At 39.0% G+C, this 17617-nt stretch overlaps 1 protein-coding gene across 1 annotated transcript in view; it reads right to left on the bottom strand.

Moving 5' to 3' along the window:
- The window catches only part of STX6 (syntaxin 6), a 51282-nt gene that overhangs the window by 20185 nt on the left and 13480 nt on the right, over positions 1–17617 (bottom strand). Inside the window, exons 2-3 of the mRNA XM_086343521.1 lie at positions 13234–13403; positions 11284–11378 (exon numbers count right to left, since the gene is read on the bottom strand). Coding sequence (XP_086199647.1) covers positions 11284–11378; positions 13234–13403 — 265 coding nt within the window. The remainder of the gene's footprint in view (positions 1–11283; positions 11379–13233; positions 13404–17617) is intronic.

Below are 17617 nucleotides of genomic sequence, written 5' to 3'. Positions count from 1 at the left end.
GTAGATGAGGGTGCCACATTTCCTAATTCCTACTATGGGAAGTTTGATAACCACCTCGCTGCAACCTTCAGTCTGCCCGGTCCCTCACTCAGGAGATACTGACCGATGTGTGCCTGCACACAGCAGTGATGATACGGACACGGCCCCTGCCTGACATGGCTCACATCATGGTAGACAAGCAGCAGCAAATGGCAATCACACACACACACTTCAATAAGGTGACGACCATTCTAGAAGGAAGGGAGTCAATGGGGCTGAAATCCAGTGGGTGAGCGCCACTCTAGAAAGACAGGGATGATACCTGATCGAGACCTGAGGGCCTAGAAGCAGCCCACCACAGAACAAGCCCAAAGCCAGAGAATTCCAGACAAAGGAAACAGCAAGCTCAAAAGCCTGCAGGCAAAACGGCTCAATGGTTTAGCTTTTGAGAAGACTCGTTGCTGAAGGAGCCACCGCGTGCTGGGAGTCGGACAAGGCTGACCAAAACAGGCAAGGGCCATCAAGGTGCTTAGAGTTTATACAGAGGCAGTGATTGGCACACTAGTCCTGTAAAGAAGTAGATATTGAATATTCCGCCTCTGTCGTGTTTTTTTTTAAACCACCTTTTAAAAATAAATGTAAAACCATTCTTAGATCTCATGGGCCACAGAGTGCAGGCCCCTGTTCTAAGGCAATGGGAAGCCTTAAAGTATTTTGAGAAGGGCTGTGGAGTATTCTGGGTCATGTGTTAACTCTGGTTATTCATTGGGAAAAATGCTGGCAATTAAGCAGAGCAGAAGTGAAGAGATCATCTTACTGTCACACATTAAAGTGCTGCCCAGGATGGGAAAGAATTGCCCTGAAGGTGGGAGCCTTCAACAAGAGGGCACGGGAACGCTTGGACATGATATTGGGCAAGAGGTAGGGCATCTGAGGGTGCTCAGTTAACCCATAAATTCTAGGAATCTTTACCTAAGTTAATCTGTTCACAAACCTCAAAAGGAAAAAAAAAAAAGAATGCCACCCACAGAAGCTGAGAAAAAATGTACTTAGTAAAAAAAAAAGTATTCACCACAAAGATCCAGATACTGGCATACTTAAAACAAGAGAAACAGTGATATAAGCCATATTTCTTGAATGTTTGAGATTTACCTGAGTCAGTCACCTGAGGTATTATTAAAAATGCAGGTCCCTGGACCCCACTCAGAACTACTTACTAAATGAAACTTAAGGAACAGTTTAAAAACAAGTCTCCCAGATGAGAAGCTGTTTGACAGGCTCTGGTCCACACAAATTCTAGAAGCCTTCAAAGGAGACCATTATGCTATTACCTCCTGGACCGCAGGATTCCTTTTCTAATTATCAATTAGAGTTTAAGATGACATTCTGATTTTCAATCAAACAGTATGAATAGTATAATCTCACTTATTTAGAATATCAGAATTGTTCCCTGGCTAGGATGATGCACGCTTTTGCAAAATGCATTTAGGGGGACTTCCATGGTAGTCCAGCAATGCTGGGAATGTGGGTTCAATCTCTGGTCCGGGAACTGGGATCCCGTATACCCTGGAGCTACTGAGCCTGCACAGCGTGACTAGTGTCCATGTGCCCCAACAAAAGATCCTGCGTGATGAAACTAAAACCCAACACAATAAATAAAAATATATTTTAAAAAACACATTCAGTACACTTTATAATAGCCTTTTACAAGTACTGAACACTGTGTGTGTGTTAATCACTCAGTCATGTCCAATTCTTTGTGACCCCATGAACTGTATGTAGCCTGCCAGGCTCCTCTGGCCATGGGATCCTCCAGGCAAGAATACTGGAGTGGGTTGCCATGCCCTCCTCCAGGGGATCTTCCTAACCCACGGGTGGAACCCGGGTCTCCTGCATTGCAGGCAGATTCCTTACCATCTGAGCCACCAGGGAAGCGTCCTATTGAATATTAGTTGCATAATAAAAATAGCAGCACACCTGTATGGGAAAAGTAACTTTGAAGTTCTAGTTGGACTCTGAACATTATCTGTAGAATACATTTTTGCTCTTAGAAGGTAAGACAGTGAGGGGGGAGTAATGACTGTAAAGGTACACAAGAGGATTTCTGGGGGTTGCTGGGAATGTTCTGGAATGCTTCCAGGTATTGCTTCCATGGTTGTGATCAGTTTACAAATTCTTCAAACTGTATACTTGGGGTGTATATACTTTTCTATACAAGTGTATACGCTTTTCTATACTGTTATATAATTAAAAGTTAAAAAAAAAGTCTATTGTCCACATTTCTATTTGGAATACAAAATGTCTATTCATATTCTCTTTCCACTTTTTAATCAGAATGTTTGTTTTTTGTTGAGTTGTATAAGTACTTTCGGAGAAGGCAATGGCATCCCACTCCAGTATTCTTGCCTGGAAAATCCCATGGATAGAGGAGCCTGGGAGGCTGCAGTCCATGGGGGTGCTGAGGGTCGGACACGACTGAGCGACTTCACTTTCACTTCTCACTTTCGTGCATTGGAAAAGGAAATGGCAACCCACTCCAGTGTTCCTGCCTGGAGAATCCCAGGGACGGGGGAGCCTGGTGGGCTGCCGTCTATGGGGTCACACAGAGTCGGACACGACTGAAGCGACTTAGCAGCAGCATGAGTACTTTACTAATATTTTAAATATTAACCTCTTATCAGATACATGATTTGCAAATATCTTCTCCCATTGAGTAGGCTACTTTTTCATTTTGATGATGGTTTCTTTCACTTTGCAGAAACTTTTTAGTTTGATGCAGTCCCGTGTATTCTTTTTTTCCCTCTTGCTTTGAGTCAAAGCCAGAGCTCAGCGGTGAGTGACCTGGACGGTGTGGCAGGCGCAAGGAGGCAGAAAATGTGTTCATTTCATGTGGCATCTCAGTGCAAATTTGCCTGGAGTTCTTGGCGAGGAAGCGGGCAGGTTTTATTATTTACTTATAGCCTACGTGCTAAGCTCGCCCTGGGGCCTCGCTTGGTTTTCAGAAACTTCATTCAAAGGCCCAATAGACATTTCTTCTGTTCCAAAGAAGATAAACAGATGGCCAAGAGACACATGAAAAGATGCTCGACATGTCTAATTATTAGGGAAATGCAATGACATATCACCTCATGCCCATTAGAATGGTTATAATGGAAAGGACAAGAAACAACAAATGTTGGAGAGTACACAGAGAAAGGTGAAGCCCTGTACACTGTCAGTGGGAATATAAACTGGTGCAACCACTACAGAAAACAGTACGGAGATGCCTCATAAAATTGAAAATAGAACTATCATATGACCAAGTTATTCTTCTTGGTATTTAACTGAAGAACATGAAAATACTAATTAAAAAAGATATATGCCTTTTTACGTTCACTGAAGCATTTACAATAGCCAAAATAGGACAACAACCTAAGTGCCCATTGATGGATGAACAGATAAAGAAGATGTAGTATGTATATACACATATACATACAATAGAACATTATTCAGCCATAAAAAACAAAATGTTGCCATTTATGATAACCTGGCTAGACTTTAAAGATATCATGCTAAGATATCTTTATCTTAGATAGAAGAGTCCTCATGCCAAGAGTCCTCTTAGATATTTCTCCATGTGAAATAATTCTGGTGGATAAAGACAAATATTATATGATTTCACTCATATATGGATTCTAAAAAAAAAAAGGACAAAATAAAGCAAAAACAAACTGATGAATACAGAGAACACACTAATGGCTACCAGAGGGAAGAGGCAGTTGGGGGTGGGTAGGTGAAATGAATGAAGAAGGTCCACTGTATTGTGAAAGATGATAACTAGACTAGTGGCAGCAATCATTCTGTAGTATACACAGACGTTGAATTGTAATGCTGGACACATGAAACATATATATGTGTGTGTGTACATGTATGCATGTATGTCATACAAAAGCCAAAAAATGAAAAAGAAAAGACAGACATCAAAATGAATTGTGAGAGAATTAAAGTTTTAAATTATTTGTATTTAAAAAAAAAAAAAAAAGAACTATTGCTACTGAACAATGGCTAGAAGGCAAACCAACCCTCTGAAAATAAACTTGGCATCTTGTATTAACAGTTTTGATATTTGTAACAAATATCCACTGCCTTGACCTAGTAATTCTAATCAGATCATATCAGATCAGTTGCTCAGTCGTGTCCGACTCTTTGTGACCCCATGAATCACAGCACGCCAGGCCTCCCTGTCCATCACTAACTCCTGGAGTTCACTCACACTCACGTCCATCGAGTCAGTGATGCCATCCAGCCATCTCATCCTCTGTCGTCCCCTTCTCCTCCTGCCCTCAATCCCTCCCAGCATCAGAGTCTTTTCCAATGAGTCAACTCTTCGCATGAGGTGGCCAAAGTACTGGAGTTTCAGCTTTAGCATCATTCCTTCCAAAGAAATCCCAGGGCTGATCTCCTTCAGAATGGACTGGTTGGATCTCCTTGCAGTCCAAGGGACTCTCAAGAGTCTTCTCCAACACCACAGTTCAAAAGCATCAATTCTTCGGCGCTCAGCCTTCTTCACAGTCCAGCTCTCACAGCCATACATGACCACAGGAAAAACCACAGCCTTGACTAGACGAACCTTTGTTGGCAAAGTAATGTCTCTGCTTTTGAATATGCTATCTAGGTTGGTCATAACTTTCCTTCCAAGGAGTAAGTGTCTTTTAATTTCATGGCTGCAGTCACCATCTGCAGTGATTTTGGAGCCCAGAAAAATAAAGTCTGACACTGTTTCCACTGTTTCCCCATCTATTTCCCATGAAGTGATGGGACCAGATGCCATGATCTTCGTTTTCTGAATGTTGAGCTTTAAGCCAACTTTTTCACTCTCCACTTTCACTTTCATCAAGAGGCTTTTGAGTTCCTCTTCACTTTCCGCCATAAGGGTGGTGTCATCTGCATATCTGAGGTTATTGATATTTCTCCCGGCAATCTTGATTCCAACTTGTGTTTCTTCCAGTCCAGCGTTTCTCATGATGTACTCTGCATATAAGTTAAATAAGCAGGGTGACAATATACAGCCTTGACGTACTCCTTTTCCTATTTGGAATCAGTCTTGTTGTTCCATGTCCAGTTCTAACTGTTGTTTCCTGACCTGCATACAAATTTCTCAAGAGGCAGATCAGGTGGTCTGGTATTCCCATCTCTTTCAGAATTTTCCACAGTTTATTGTGATCCACACAGTCAAAGGCTTTGGCATAGTCAATATAGCAGAAATAGATGTTTTTCTGGAACTCTCTTGCTTTTTCCATGATCCAGCAGATGTTGGCAATTTATCTCTGGTTCCTCTGCCTTTTCTAAAACTAGCTTGAACATCAGGAAGTTCACGGTTCACATATTGCTGAAGCCTGGCTTGGAGAATTTTGAGCATTACTTTACTAATTCTAATATTAATTAGAATTAATTAATTAGTAATTCTAATAGGATTTACTTTAAGGAAATAATATAAAATATATACCAAAACAGATATACAAAGATGTATACTGCAGTTTTATTTATAATGTGAAAGAATAAATAAGCATCATATCCAAGCATGAGAATAGTATCAGATATATCTGTATCAGATATTACAATTAGGAAGAGAGTTCAGTGAACAATTCACAGAAAAATACAAATGATCAAACATGAAAAGATGCACTAATGCATTAATAATCAAAGAAGTACAAGCTAAGAAATATTTTTCCTGGTTAGAGTGGGAAAGATGAAAAATATGAACACTACTTAGTGTTGCCAAAGGTATTAGGAAATATAAAATATGCACTCTGCTATTAAGAAATATCATTGATAAGGTCTTGATACTTTGAAAATATTTATCTGTGTTTAAAATGGGCATTTTCATTGAACTTTTTAGTACTTAAATATCCAAGATACACTCACAAAGATAGTTCCTGAAGTATGGTTTGTAATTGCCAAAAATTAACCACATAAATACGTACAAACAGGGTCAATGATCAAACAAATCATAACAGAAACAGGTTAGAGAAGAGAGCATAGCCTCTCATGTCAAAGACCTGGGTTCAAGCTTAGTTATGCTTTTTAATAAATATGCAAGGTTGGACAAATTACTCAATTTTTCAAAGTGTTTATTTCTTCCATATAAGATGCTATTTTATAGGGTCATTGTGGGGGATTAATAAAGTATGCAACTATGAAAAAGAATACTCTAAATCTACTCTGTCCAATAGCTGTCAGCCAACTACGGTTATGCACTGAGCACGTCAAATGGAGTTAGTACAACGGAGGAATTAAACTTTTGACTTAATTTTAATTAATTTAGATTTAAATTTAGTTACTGGGAAAACTTTCACATATGTCTGGAAAATCTGGCTATTTTCCAGTAAATCAACCTTTTCAACTGTAAGTTTTATAAACTCTAAATACAGATGAAGTATCTCCAATGAAAAGCTCAGTTCTGAATTGAGATATGCTTAAATATAAAATATATGCCAAATTTGTAAGTTTTAGTAAAAAATTTTTTAAAACTTTATAGAAATCTCAATTTTTTAAATATTGATTACATGTTTAAGTAACAGTCTTCTGGGTATACTAATTTAAATAAAATATATTAAGTTTGTTGTTGTTCATTAGGTAAGTTGTGTCTGATTCTTTGTGATCTCATAGACTGAAGCACACCAGGCTTTCCTGTCCTTCACTATCTCCTGGAGTTTTGCTCAAACTTATGTCTATTGACGGAGAAGGCAATGGCATCCCACTCCAGTACACTTGCCTGGAAAATCCCATGGATAGAGGAGCCTGGTAGGCTGCAATCCATGAGGTCTCGAAGAGTCAGACACGACTGAGCGACTTCACTTTCACTTTTCACTTTCATGCATTGGAGAAGGAAATGGCAACCTACTCCAGTGTTCTTGCCTGGAGAATCCCAGGGACAGAGGAGCCTGGTGGGCTGCCGTCTATGGGGTCTCACAGAGTCGGACATGACTGAAGTGACTTAGCAGCAGCAGCAGCATGTCCATTGAGCTGGTGATGCCATCCAACCATCTCATCCTCTGTCGCCCCCTTCTCCTTACCAGTTTCTTTTTATTTTTTAAATATGACTACTAGAAAATTAAAGATAGCTTGTACTTTAGTATTTCTATTAGACAGCATGTATCTGTATTGATATAAAACTATGTCCACAATATTTTTACATATAAAATTACAAACTAATATATCATTTCTTTTAAAAATATATTTCAATTTCGTTTTATAGAAATGCCTAGAAAAAATAGATAAAACTGATTATTTTTATAGAGTGGAATTATAGAATGGAGGCACATTTTCACCTTTCTTATTCATCAAAATTATTTGCATTTTTTTTAAAGTACAGATTGTTTTTAATTTTAAAACTTAAAAACGCTTATGATTACATAACAGTATAATCACAAATATGGACAAATAAAACAAAGTTCTGTTTTTGTGTTGTATTTTGAGTTTAGGTTTCTTTTTCTATTTTTTGTTTTTGTAAAATTTTTCTAATTCTCTTTAAAAGCATGTGTGTGCATGTGCTCAGTCGCTTCAGTTGGGTCTGACTCTTGGTGACCCCATGGACTGTAGCCCGCCAGGCTTCTCTGTTCATAGGATTTTCCAGGCAGGAATAGGGAGTGGTTTGCCATGCCCTCCTCCAGGGGCTCTTCCCAATCCATGGATCAAACCCATGTCTCCTGCATTAGCAGGCAGGTTTTTTATCACTAGCAACACCTGGGAAGCCCTTAAAATGGGCATGCATTACTTTAATGAAACACACATTTAAAAGTTTCCATTTTTAAGTTTTCCGTTTAATAAAATATGTGTGTATGTGTGAGTGTGTGTTAGCTCCGACAGCAGTAACCTCAAGAGCTGTGTGGTGCGCATCCTGTGTTTGGCATTGCAAAAGGCAAAGAGCTGTGGCTTTCACTTTCAAGATGGTCCTTTCTTTATGCAGGGTAAAAACTGCCAGATACCATGCCACAGATCACCTTCTTATTAGGATCTGGGATTTTAAGTTACATTGCTAAACAGTTTTGAGTATTGTGTAACACCTGTCATGCCAAAAACATAATTAAAACTCATCTTCTTTTAGAATAAGCTGTCAATAAGCAGTTAGTACTGATAAAATATGGGTCACTTGTCAAAAAAAACAACAAATAAATGAAACAACTTCCTGTGTATGCTGTTCTCATTTTGCGCCATCTTCCAAGCTGAGTGAATAACACGCTGGAAATCCCAGTGCTTCCCGCGCAGAGGACTCACATCCCAGCGTCATTTGTAGTGACACAGTATGCCTCACTCTTTTTGATTAACCAAAGCCATTTCTATCATGACTTATAACTGACTATAAACAATTCTTAGATTTGAAGAGATGGATTTTGGGGAGAGGGTGCTATAGTTTTGATTGCCTTTGAAAGTTCAGAAAGTTGCAGTTAGTGAGGATCATTTACTTGTTAAAGAAAACTGAGATCGAGAGAGGCTACATGACTTGCCATGCTGAAAATTTACTGAGGTCTCAGGGGAGCCTAGAACTCATGTCCTCTCACTTCTTATTCACTATTTTGCCATTGACTACAAAAACCTTTCACTATTAAATTAACCCAATGTCACTTCTGCAATAGATCTCCATAACACAAATATATCACATGTGAAATCTCTGATATATAGGCAACTCCACAAATGTTTGCTTTCTTTGGGCTTCCCTGGTGGCTCAGAGGGTAAAGAGCCTGCCTGCAATGTGGGAGACCTGGGTTCGATCCCTGGGTTGGGAAGATCCCCTGGAGAAGGAAATGGCAACCCACTCCAGTATTCTTGCCTGGAGAATCCCCATGGATGGAGGAGCATGAGGGGAAACAGTCCATAGAGTTGTAAAGAGTTGGACACAACTGAGCGAATTCACTTCACTTTGTTTTCTTTAGTAAAAAACTGCTGGTAAGACTTAATAAAAACTGCACAAACTAAAAAGACACTTGGAAAAACATACACAAGACTCTTTAAATAAAAATGACTTATTTAAAAGCAAAAACAGTGGACATTAATTGAGAAGAAACCGAGATAGAGGTTTAGTTCTTCAGACAGAACAGCTACAAAAAATGTGTAACGTATCACTGCCTGCCCAAAGAAGGAGAAAGCACAATTGGCACAAATGCATCAAAATGCATTCCTTCAAGCAACTGAATGACATCTAACTGATACTGGTAACCAAGGAGCTTGCATAAACTTGTGGTGTACAAAGTCCTAATCTGAGCCTGGTCTTGTGTTTCATTTACCCAAAATGCTAACTCTCTGAACCCATGCTATCAGTGTCCTTGAAGTGGAACTCAGAGAGCTCTGGATACAAATATTGTCTAGTTGAATATAACAATACTGAATCAACACAATGCTTTTAAAAAAAAAATCAAGTTACTGTCAATTACCACTTCTTTTTTTCCACAAAACCTCAACTAGAATTTATTAAAATCAGAGAAGCAAAAAATCAGTTAGGTACTATTAACCCACCACTGGCAAATAGTAACAGCTTCCAAATTAGAAGGAGGACCAAAAACTCTAACACATTCAGTTGAATCACACCGTTTTGAGTCTACTTTAGCTCTCAACTCTAAAAGGACTCTGCAACACTGTGAAGTATAGATGATTTAGAATACTTATTGCAAAGAACATACTTTAAAAAGCTTTTCAAATACTAGAAAATGAACTTTGGATTACACTTTCAATTATACCAACTCACTTAACGTTTACTGTATTGACCTCTGAATTTCAATGTGCAGAACTTCTAAGTACTACCTTGCAGAAAGAATAAATATAATGATTAAAGTCATTTAATCATTGCATCACTGCAAGGCATCATTTAAATATCAACATCTACAGAAGTCATCTTCAGAAAAACCTATCACAAAAAATTTAAAAAGCACACACTATATTTATAAAGTAAGTAACTGGGAAATTGTTTGCGCTACCCAACAATATACCACCTAACAACAGGGCTTCCTTATCAGAATATCCTCTGAACTGGCTAGAGACTAGGAATGTCTAACCCAAATGTTCACTGTATAGATGGGGTATACATGCTCAATACATGCTTGAGTGCTCAGTCACTCAGTAGTGTCTCTGCCACCCCACATGGACTGTAGCCCCCAGATTGCTCTGTCCATGGGATTTTCCAGGCAAGAATACATGAGCAGGTTGTCATTTCCTCCTCCAGAGGATCTTCTCAACCCAGGGATCAAATCCACATTTCCTGAGTCTCCTGTGTTGGTAGGCAGATTCTTTATAACTGAGCCACCAGAGAAACCCATAGATGGGGCTCCTAGATCTAAATAGGTTACCACCCCATAAACATGGGTTTATTTCTAAACAATTTCTAGGTATATGGATACAGAAAGGCAACTAATGAGTAAAACAAGGAATAAGAATCGTTTAAAGCTCAGTGATAACCTACCATTTGAAATAATTTCAAAAGGAAATCACATGACACGGAGTCTTTGGCAAACACATAGCAAGGTTCCTGCCTAAGATGACTCTTAAAAAGCCATATGTTAGCACTGGTATGATCCCAAGTCTTTTTATTCAAGGAAGCTGCTTTCTAGTACATATGTTAAAGACAGCTGGTTCTCTTACATCTAGTTATGCTAATCAACTGGCTTAGCCATATAGTTTCAAAATACAAACATATCTTAATGATATTTCACTTACATGCTATTTTCTCTTAGGTCTTTTTAACAATAGGTTAATATCAAAATAATCTGAGACTAAAGATTTTTTTCCCTTGGATTGATTTCTTATAGGCTGATGATTGCTTGTTTGCTCTGGATAACTCCCGAAAGGCTGTCAAGCAGTTGTATATAGAAATGTCAGTAACTGGGTTGCAAGAGTTCCAGAAGCAATTCAGATGGTAGAAGAGGCCGCCATCCAAACCCAGTAAGAGCACTCTTCACAATGCAAAGTGATTACCAATCAATCAGGAAACCAAATGGTTTCTACCATAGTTCTTCTTTTTGTCTAGGAACACAGCATACTAAGAAATAAAGAGGAAAAAAGACAACTGGTCTGGAAGAGTGAGACAGATGGACAGGAAGGACACAATAACCTTCCCAAAGCCAGCAGTCTACCCCCTCATTTTTGCTCTGAGAAATAAGCCTGATGATATTAACAATAGATTTTTTCTATCAGAGAAATTATATGTGGAAACTGTCATTTAACTCACTTAAGGAGGAGTTTTATAGCTGACCTAGTAGTTTACATTAAGGGAAAGAGTTTGGAGCAGTCTGGCTTTTTCTTGCACAAGTAACACAATAAGATTTCACTCCTTACCCTGACAACCTGCCGAGTACTTGTGATGAAGGCTTTTCTTATACTCAATTCGGTTGCATCAAGGTTGAATTTCCTAGGATTTGCTTCAACTATGCGTGGGTCAAAAAGTCAAGGTAAAGCAATTTCATCAGCCAAAACCTAACAGCCAACATCAGTGTTAAACCGCAGATCTCTCACAAGCAAGCAATAAAATCTGGCCCAATTTCTGAACACACAGTCAACTTACACTGATCATCCTCAAACTTTCTCTGCCCACAGCTAGACAGGGTTCCTTGTGCCCCAAGGCAGAGGTGACCTGCCTGGGTTCACTACAAACCCACAGGTGTCCGGCCACAGCTGAGCTAGGCTCTTCCACGTGCCTACCACTGTTTTGACTCCAGATCATCTTTCCCAGGACAGCGATTGCAAGCCGTTTTCATTTGCCATTCCCAACCATCCCACTTCTGTCAAGATGCTAACTCTGCTTCTTAATCTAGAAATCGAGGCTTCTTCTCCGAGGCTTCCCTGCTCTTTTCACCCCGACCCTGGGTCACTCCATGGCTCTCTGTACTCATTTCTTATCGTCCGCAAGGATGCGTTTGTAATAATATTTGACTAATGTCTGTTCTCCCTCCTCCAAGCCCCCTTCTACCCCCACCATAAGTTCTACAAGGGTCGGTACACAAGGGTCGGTACACTTTTGCTTATCAATCCAATCTCAGGAACTAGCAAGATGTCCAGCACATAGCACACTCAGTGACTATTTGCTGAATGACGATATCTATTAAAACTTTTGTTCTCTTTATCTCACAATTTCTCTATCTCCCCCAATCTTTTTCTCTTCCCTCCTGTCTCGAGGTAGGACATATATCCCTGTAAGGGTGCTTTTGCTCCCACCCCTTCACATATTTCTCTTCCACTAGTTTTAGAGAACATATCTGTCTTTTAATAATTTAAAAGGTACCCCAGGGTCATTTTGATGAAAAGAAATTATCCACTCCACAAGTCAACTCTATATGAACCTGTGTGCTGACTATAGACTGATCCGGACAAAATCTGGTTTCCTTTATGTTTTGTTACACTCAAAAAACAAAACAGGCCTCAGAACATGCAAATGGCATATCTTCGATCTAAAGTTATGACTGAATATTTCCAGTTGAAAAAACGGCCATGTAATCCAACTTTTACAGTTCCCTGGTTCATCCATCATATCAGCGAACTTACTTAACATCAATAGCATGACTTGGCACATAGATCTGCTTTAATAAGTGCAGTTTCATGGGACAAGATGCTTCTCTAACGCTCACTGGCACTGAACAGGAAAGTCTGGGGAAAGATTTTCTTTTGATCTCTAATTACAATGTACAATATTGGTCTGTATACACCTCCTCAAAATAATGACAGCTAACACTCACAGAAGCTCTCTGTGGGGACTTCACGCAAGTCCAGTAGTTAGGACTTTGAGCTTCCAAAGCAGGCATGCAGGGGGCACAGTCTGATCCCTAGTTGGGGAACTAAGATCCCACAGGCTGCATGACTCAACAACAACAAAAAAGAAAGTTCACTGGGTCAGGCACTATCCTAAGCTCTTTACCTGATAAACTTTCAACAATCGTATGAGCTAGGTACAACTGTTACCTAAGGTTCTACTGAAAAGCAAAGTGCCCAGAGTCACAGTTAGCAACTGGCAGAGGCAGGACTTGAACACCCAGTCTGACTACAGGGTCCAAGCTCAAAGCCACTGCGCTACGCGGCCTCTATGTTGCAGAATCTGTCATGCACTGAAGCAGAATTTGATTACTCTACCTTAGCCTCCTGGGCAATGATTTTAAGTGTGCCATGGTACAAATAAGAGCAACATCAATCAATGATAAAAGGAAATATCTAATCTATGTATTTGAGACATCTGAATGAAAACCTGTCCATTTGCCTGTCTGCCTCACATGGCACAGATGCCTCAGAAAAGGATATTGATGGTTTCGTCGAGGTCCTCTAGGTCCCACTCTATGCTCCGGAGGTTGTTCCTCAGCTCGTTGGTGGTCCAGTCGATTTCTTCCCTCGTGGCTGTGGATGGGTCCTGGAGGAGCTCTGTCCATCTCTGAAACAATCCCTGTGCAGTGTTGACTGCTTTCTGAACCTCTCTGTAACCAGGTGAAGGGAAAGGAGAGAAATGAGACAACGCTTACTATGAACAAGTTAACACAAGACTTATGTTAACCATTACAATCAGACCCCACCCTCAGCAATGAACCACCATTCCCCAAAGTGTTTCTCTGTTATTACAGAAGGCTCTTCATGGACAAATATCAAAATTCAAAATTTTAAAATAATAGTCTGAGTATTATGTTTTCAGTTGATTTCAAAATAAAACAGCCACAACTTAAGCAGCTATAACATCAAGTTTGTTCGTAAAGTGAAACTGCTAGCCGCTCAGTCGTTTCATCCTTTGCAACCCCAGGTTGCTCTGTCGGTGGGATTTTCCAGGCAAAAATACTGGAGAGGGTTGCCATTTCTTTCTCCAGGGCATCTTCCCAACTCAGGGATCAAACCCGCGTCTCCTGTGTCTCCTGCATTGGCAGGTGGGTTCCTTACCATCTGAGCCACCAGGGTGTCCTTTAAATTTTGTAAAGGACAAAATTTAATTTTTCTAACAGACCATACTTAAAAGTAATCTAAGAAGCTATAATACAAATTAACTAAAGGACCATTAACATTCACACATGCTGCTAGTTGGTGCAAAGTAATTTATATTCAGATGAAGATTCTAAAACAACTTTCTTTTCCTTAGGAAGACTGCTGGGAAAGGGGGGTAAAAAAGGGTAGATAGAAGAGTTACTGTTACACAGCTCATCTTTTAGAAGGTAAGTATTTCAACTTGAGACATTTTAAAATTCACAATCTCATTAGAAGATTCCCCAACAGTATTAGCTTTATATATCTCTATTGTACTTTCTACTCTGCACAGAAGATTAGTGTGCTTCAAGTTCAGGGGGTGAGACTAGGCCATTAAGTACTACGGTCTATTTTCTTTTAGATTATAGATAACAGCCACAAGGTCTTAAAAACCTTTCTCCCCACCATTGGGCCAATATCTACCATTAAATGTTATAATCTAACACTACCATGTATAAAAGCCAAAAAGGAGTCATTTTATAATCATGGTCTCTTGTGTACAAAGATTATAACCTTCATGCTCCTAAACTAAGATATCTGTTATGATCCTTCCATGATTTCTTAACCGACTCTTCTGGGTGTTCAATCAGTGTGCTTGTTGCCTATGGCTTTAAAACAGGGAGCTGCACGCATCCTATTCCCTCTGACATTTCAGGTGTCAGAGGAAACAGCACTAACAAAATGAAAAAAGGTACCTTATAATATCTTGGACTGTGAATACTGATGAGAGCTAAAAAGCTGAATGTTAAATACAGAATTATAGACACTGGATCCAGCTGAATAAATCACTGAGCTCTGTGGCCCACAATCAATCTACCAGGAACAGTCTACTATGTTCAGCAAGTACTTTTCATGGGTTCAGCAAGTCCCCTCATTGCTCCTCTCACATCAGCCCTATGCTTTCAGTGCTAAAGAGAAACTATCTGAGACAGAAAGAGGAAGGACTAAGTAACTGAGATGCAAATCTACTATTTTTACTCTCTATTGAGGTTTCTGGCTGATCTGGTAAAGAAAAGGGCATACATTTTCCCATAATATGAAGTACTTGGTGAAGGGAAGTTTGTGTTGAATTGTGTTGAATACCTTCTCTGATAATAGAAGGCAGAGTTAAAAAGTTATCTAAGACAATATATCTCATTCTAAAGGACATAAAAATTACCAGTTCTGTAAAGGAAATCTGAATTCTGAATTGCTTTTTGTTTTTTTTTTTTAATGATTTAAGTTAATCACTTTAGTTTTTTTTATTTTATTTTTAAACTTTACAATATTGTATTAGTTTTGCCAAATATCGAAATGAATCCGCTTTTTGAAAACTAGAAGTCTCAGGCTGGAGCATACCACATTCTCTACCACCACCAGACAACTAGGATGCTGGAATTAAACTCTTAAGCGCTAATCCATAAACTTTTTCAGTCTCAGGGCTCTTCTGCACTTTTCAAAATTACTGAAGACCCCTAAAGAACTTATTTTGATGTGGGCTCTTTATCTGTTGTCATTTACCATATTAGAAATTCAAACATATTTTTAAATATTTACCAATTAATAAAACATTACAATGAAATTACTGTATGTTAATGTTTTGCAAAAAATTTCTAAAACAAAAATATTTAGTGAGAAGACTGGCACTGATTCACATTTTTGCAAATCTTTGATTCACATTTTGCACATTTTGCAAATATCTGGTTTAACAGCAGGACAGGTATATTCTTACAACTGCTTTTACACTGACTGTTTACATACGTTTTGGTTGAAGCATATGACAGAAATCCAGCCTTATACAGATATATAGTTGGAAAAGCGAGGAGTACTTTAACAGTCTTTTCAGATAATTGTGGATATTCTTTTTTGTCGCTCTAAGAAAACTTGACAAGTGGCAGTTTCTTAAAGCTTAGCGGCAATATGAAGCTGAAACTGCACCAAAGACCCTGTGAACACCTCATACATTGCAACTCACTGCTCCATCTTCTACAGTGAATGCCTCTTTCACCCATCATGTACTGCTCATTTGCAAAGTATTTTACCAAGCATCAAAGATCTTCCAAATGCTGACTCATTTCATTACACAACATCCAAAATCATACAATAGTATCACCACCAATCCCACTACAAAAACTTTAACTACTTGGAATCTGTAACATGATACAAGTTGAATCAAGCTTCCCAAATTCTTTTTTTTAAAAAGGCTCTAATTTCATCATCCGTAAAAATATTGTCAGTTGTTTTCCAAGAAGTGACAGGTTCACCTCATTCATTTTTGAGAAAATCTCAAGGTTTTTAATGGATAATTTTGATCCTTATGAGCATATGCAAGTCTCAATAACCAGTCTGCAAGTCATTTTTTGAAGAAAAAAATGAGATTCTGTGGAGGAAAAAGTGAGCTATTTCAGCTTGTAACTGCATCACGGAAGTGCCTTCGCTGGAGTCAGTCATCTTACAATACAGCAAAAGTGCCCCATGCACTCTCTCATGCTGTCACAAAGAATATTAAAGTGTGTACTGAGGTTGGGAGAAAACAACTGTGAGTTACACTTCTGATTAAATAACTTGTATCTACAATATACATATATATATATATTAAACTCTCAAAACTTAAACAAACCCAATTAAAAAATGGGCACAATGAAGACCCAGCACATTCCAAAATAAACAAACAAATCTTTAAAAAAGAAAACGGAGCTGATTTCTTAAAAAAAAAAAAAGGGGGAGGCCAAAAGATCTGCACAGTCACTTCACTAGAGATAACATACAAGTGACAAGTAAGCACATGAAATGATGCCCAATCCCTTTAGTCATTAGAAAAATGCAAAGTAAATCCATAATGAGATACCACTACAAACTTGGAATGGCCTCACACAACCAACCGACAATGCCAAGTGCTGACCAGGTGGTGGAGTAACTGGAACTCTCATGGATTGCTGGCGGCAACACAAACTTGTACAGCCATTTTGGAAAACAGTGTAGTCGTTTCTTAAAATTAAACATACAAAACGTACATTTACCATATGACCCAACAACGCCACTTCAAGACGACACAAAAACACACACATTCACACAACAACCTGCAAATTCTTACAGTGGTTTTAGTCATAATAGCCAAAAACTGAAAACAAGCCAAATGTCCTTCAACCAAGGAATGGACGGCTCTGGTACACCTTCACAATGGAATAGTACTCAGCAATAAAAAGGAACAAACCATGCCTACATGCAACAATAAAGACAAATCCCAAAACGTATCATGCAAAGTGTAAGAAGTTAGACGGCCACACAATGTATGCTTCCATTTCTGTAACATTACGGAGGAGGCAGAACTATAGGGAGAGAAAACACATCAGTAGTTGCCAGGTGCTGGACATGGCGGGAGAGGGACAGAGAGAAACTTCTAGGGGTGATGGATCTGTCCTACAACTTACTTGTGGAGTGGTGGTTACTGACTACATGCATTTGTCAAATTTCACAGAAGTATACACTAAAAAGAGTCAGTTTTATTGTTGGCTAATCATAACTTTTAAAAAGTGAGGAAAAGTTGGGACTTCCTAGGCAGTCCAGTGGTTAGGACTCTGCACTTCCACCAGGGGCCCAGGTTTGATTCCTAGTTAGGGAACTAAGATCCCACAGGGTGCATACAACAGCGAAAAAAAAGAGAGAGAGAGAGACCAACTCTTTTTTTTTTTTTAGAAAAGGA

Source organism: Bos grunniens, chromosome 16 (assembly GCF_055505025.1).
Source record: "Bos grunniens cultivar Pamir isolate PY7600 chromosome 16, Bosgru_T2T1.0, whole genome shotgun sequence".
NCBI lineage: Eukaryota > Metazoa > Chordata > Mammalia > Artiodactyla > Bovidae > Bos > Bos grunniens.
This window is presented reverse-complemented; position numbering and strand designations above follow the sequence as displayed.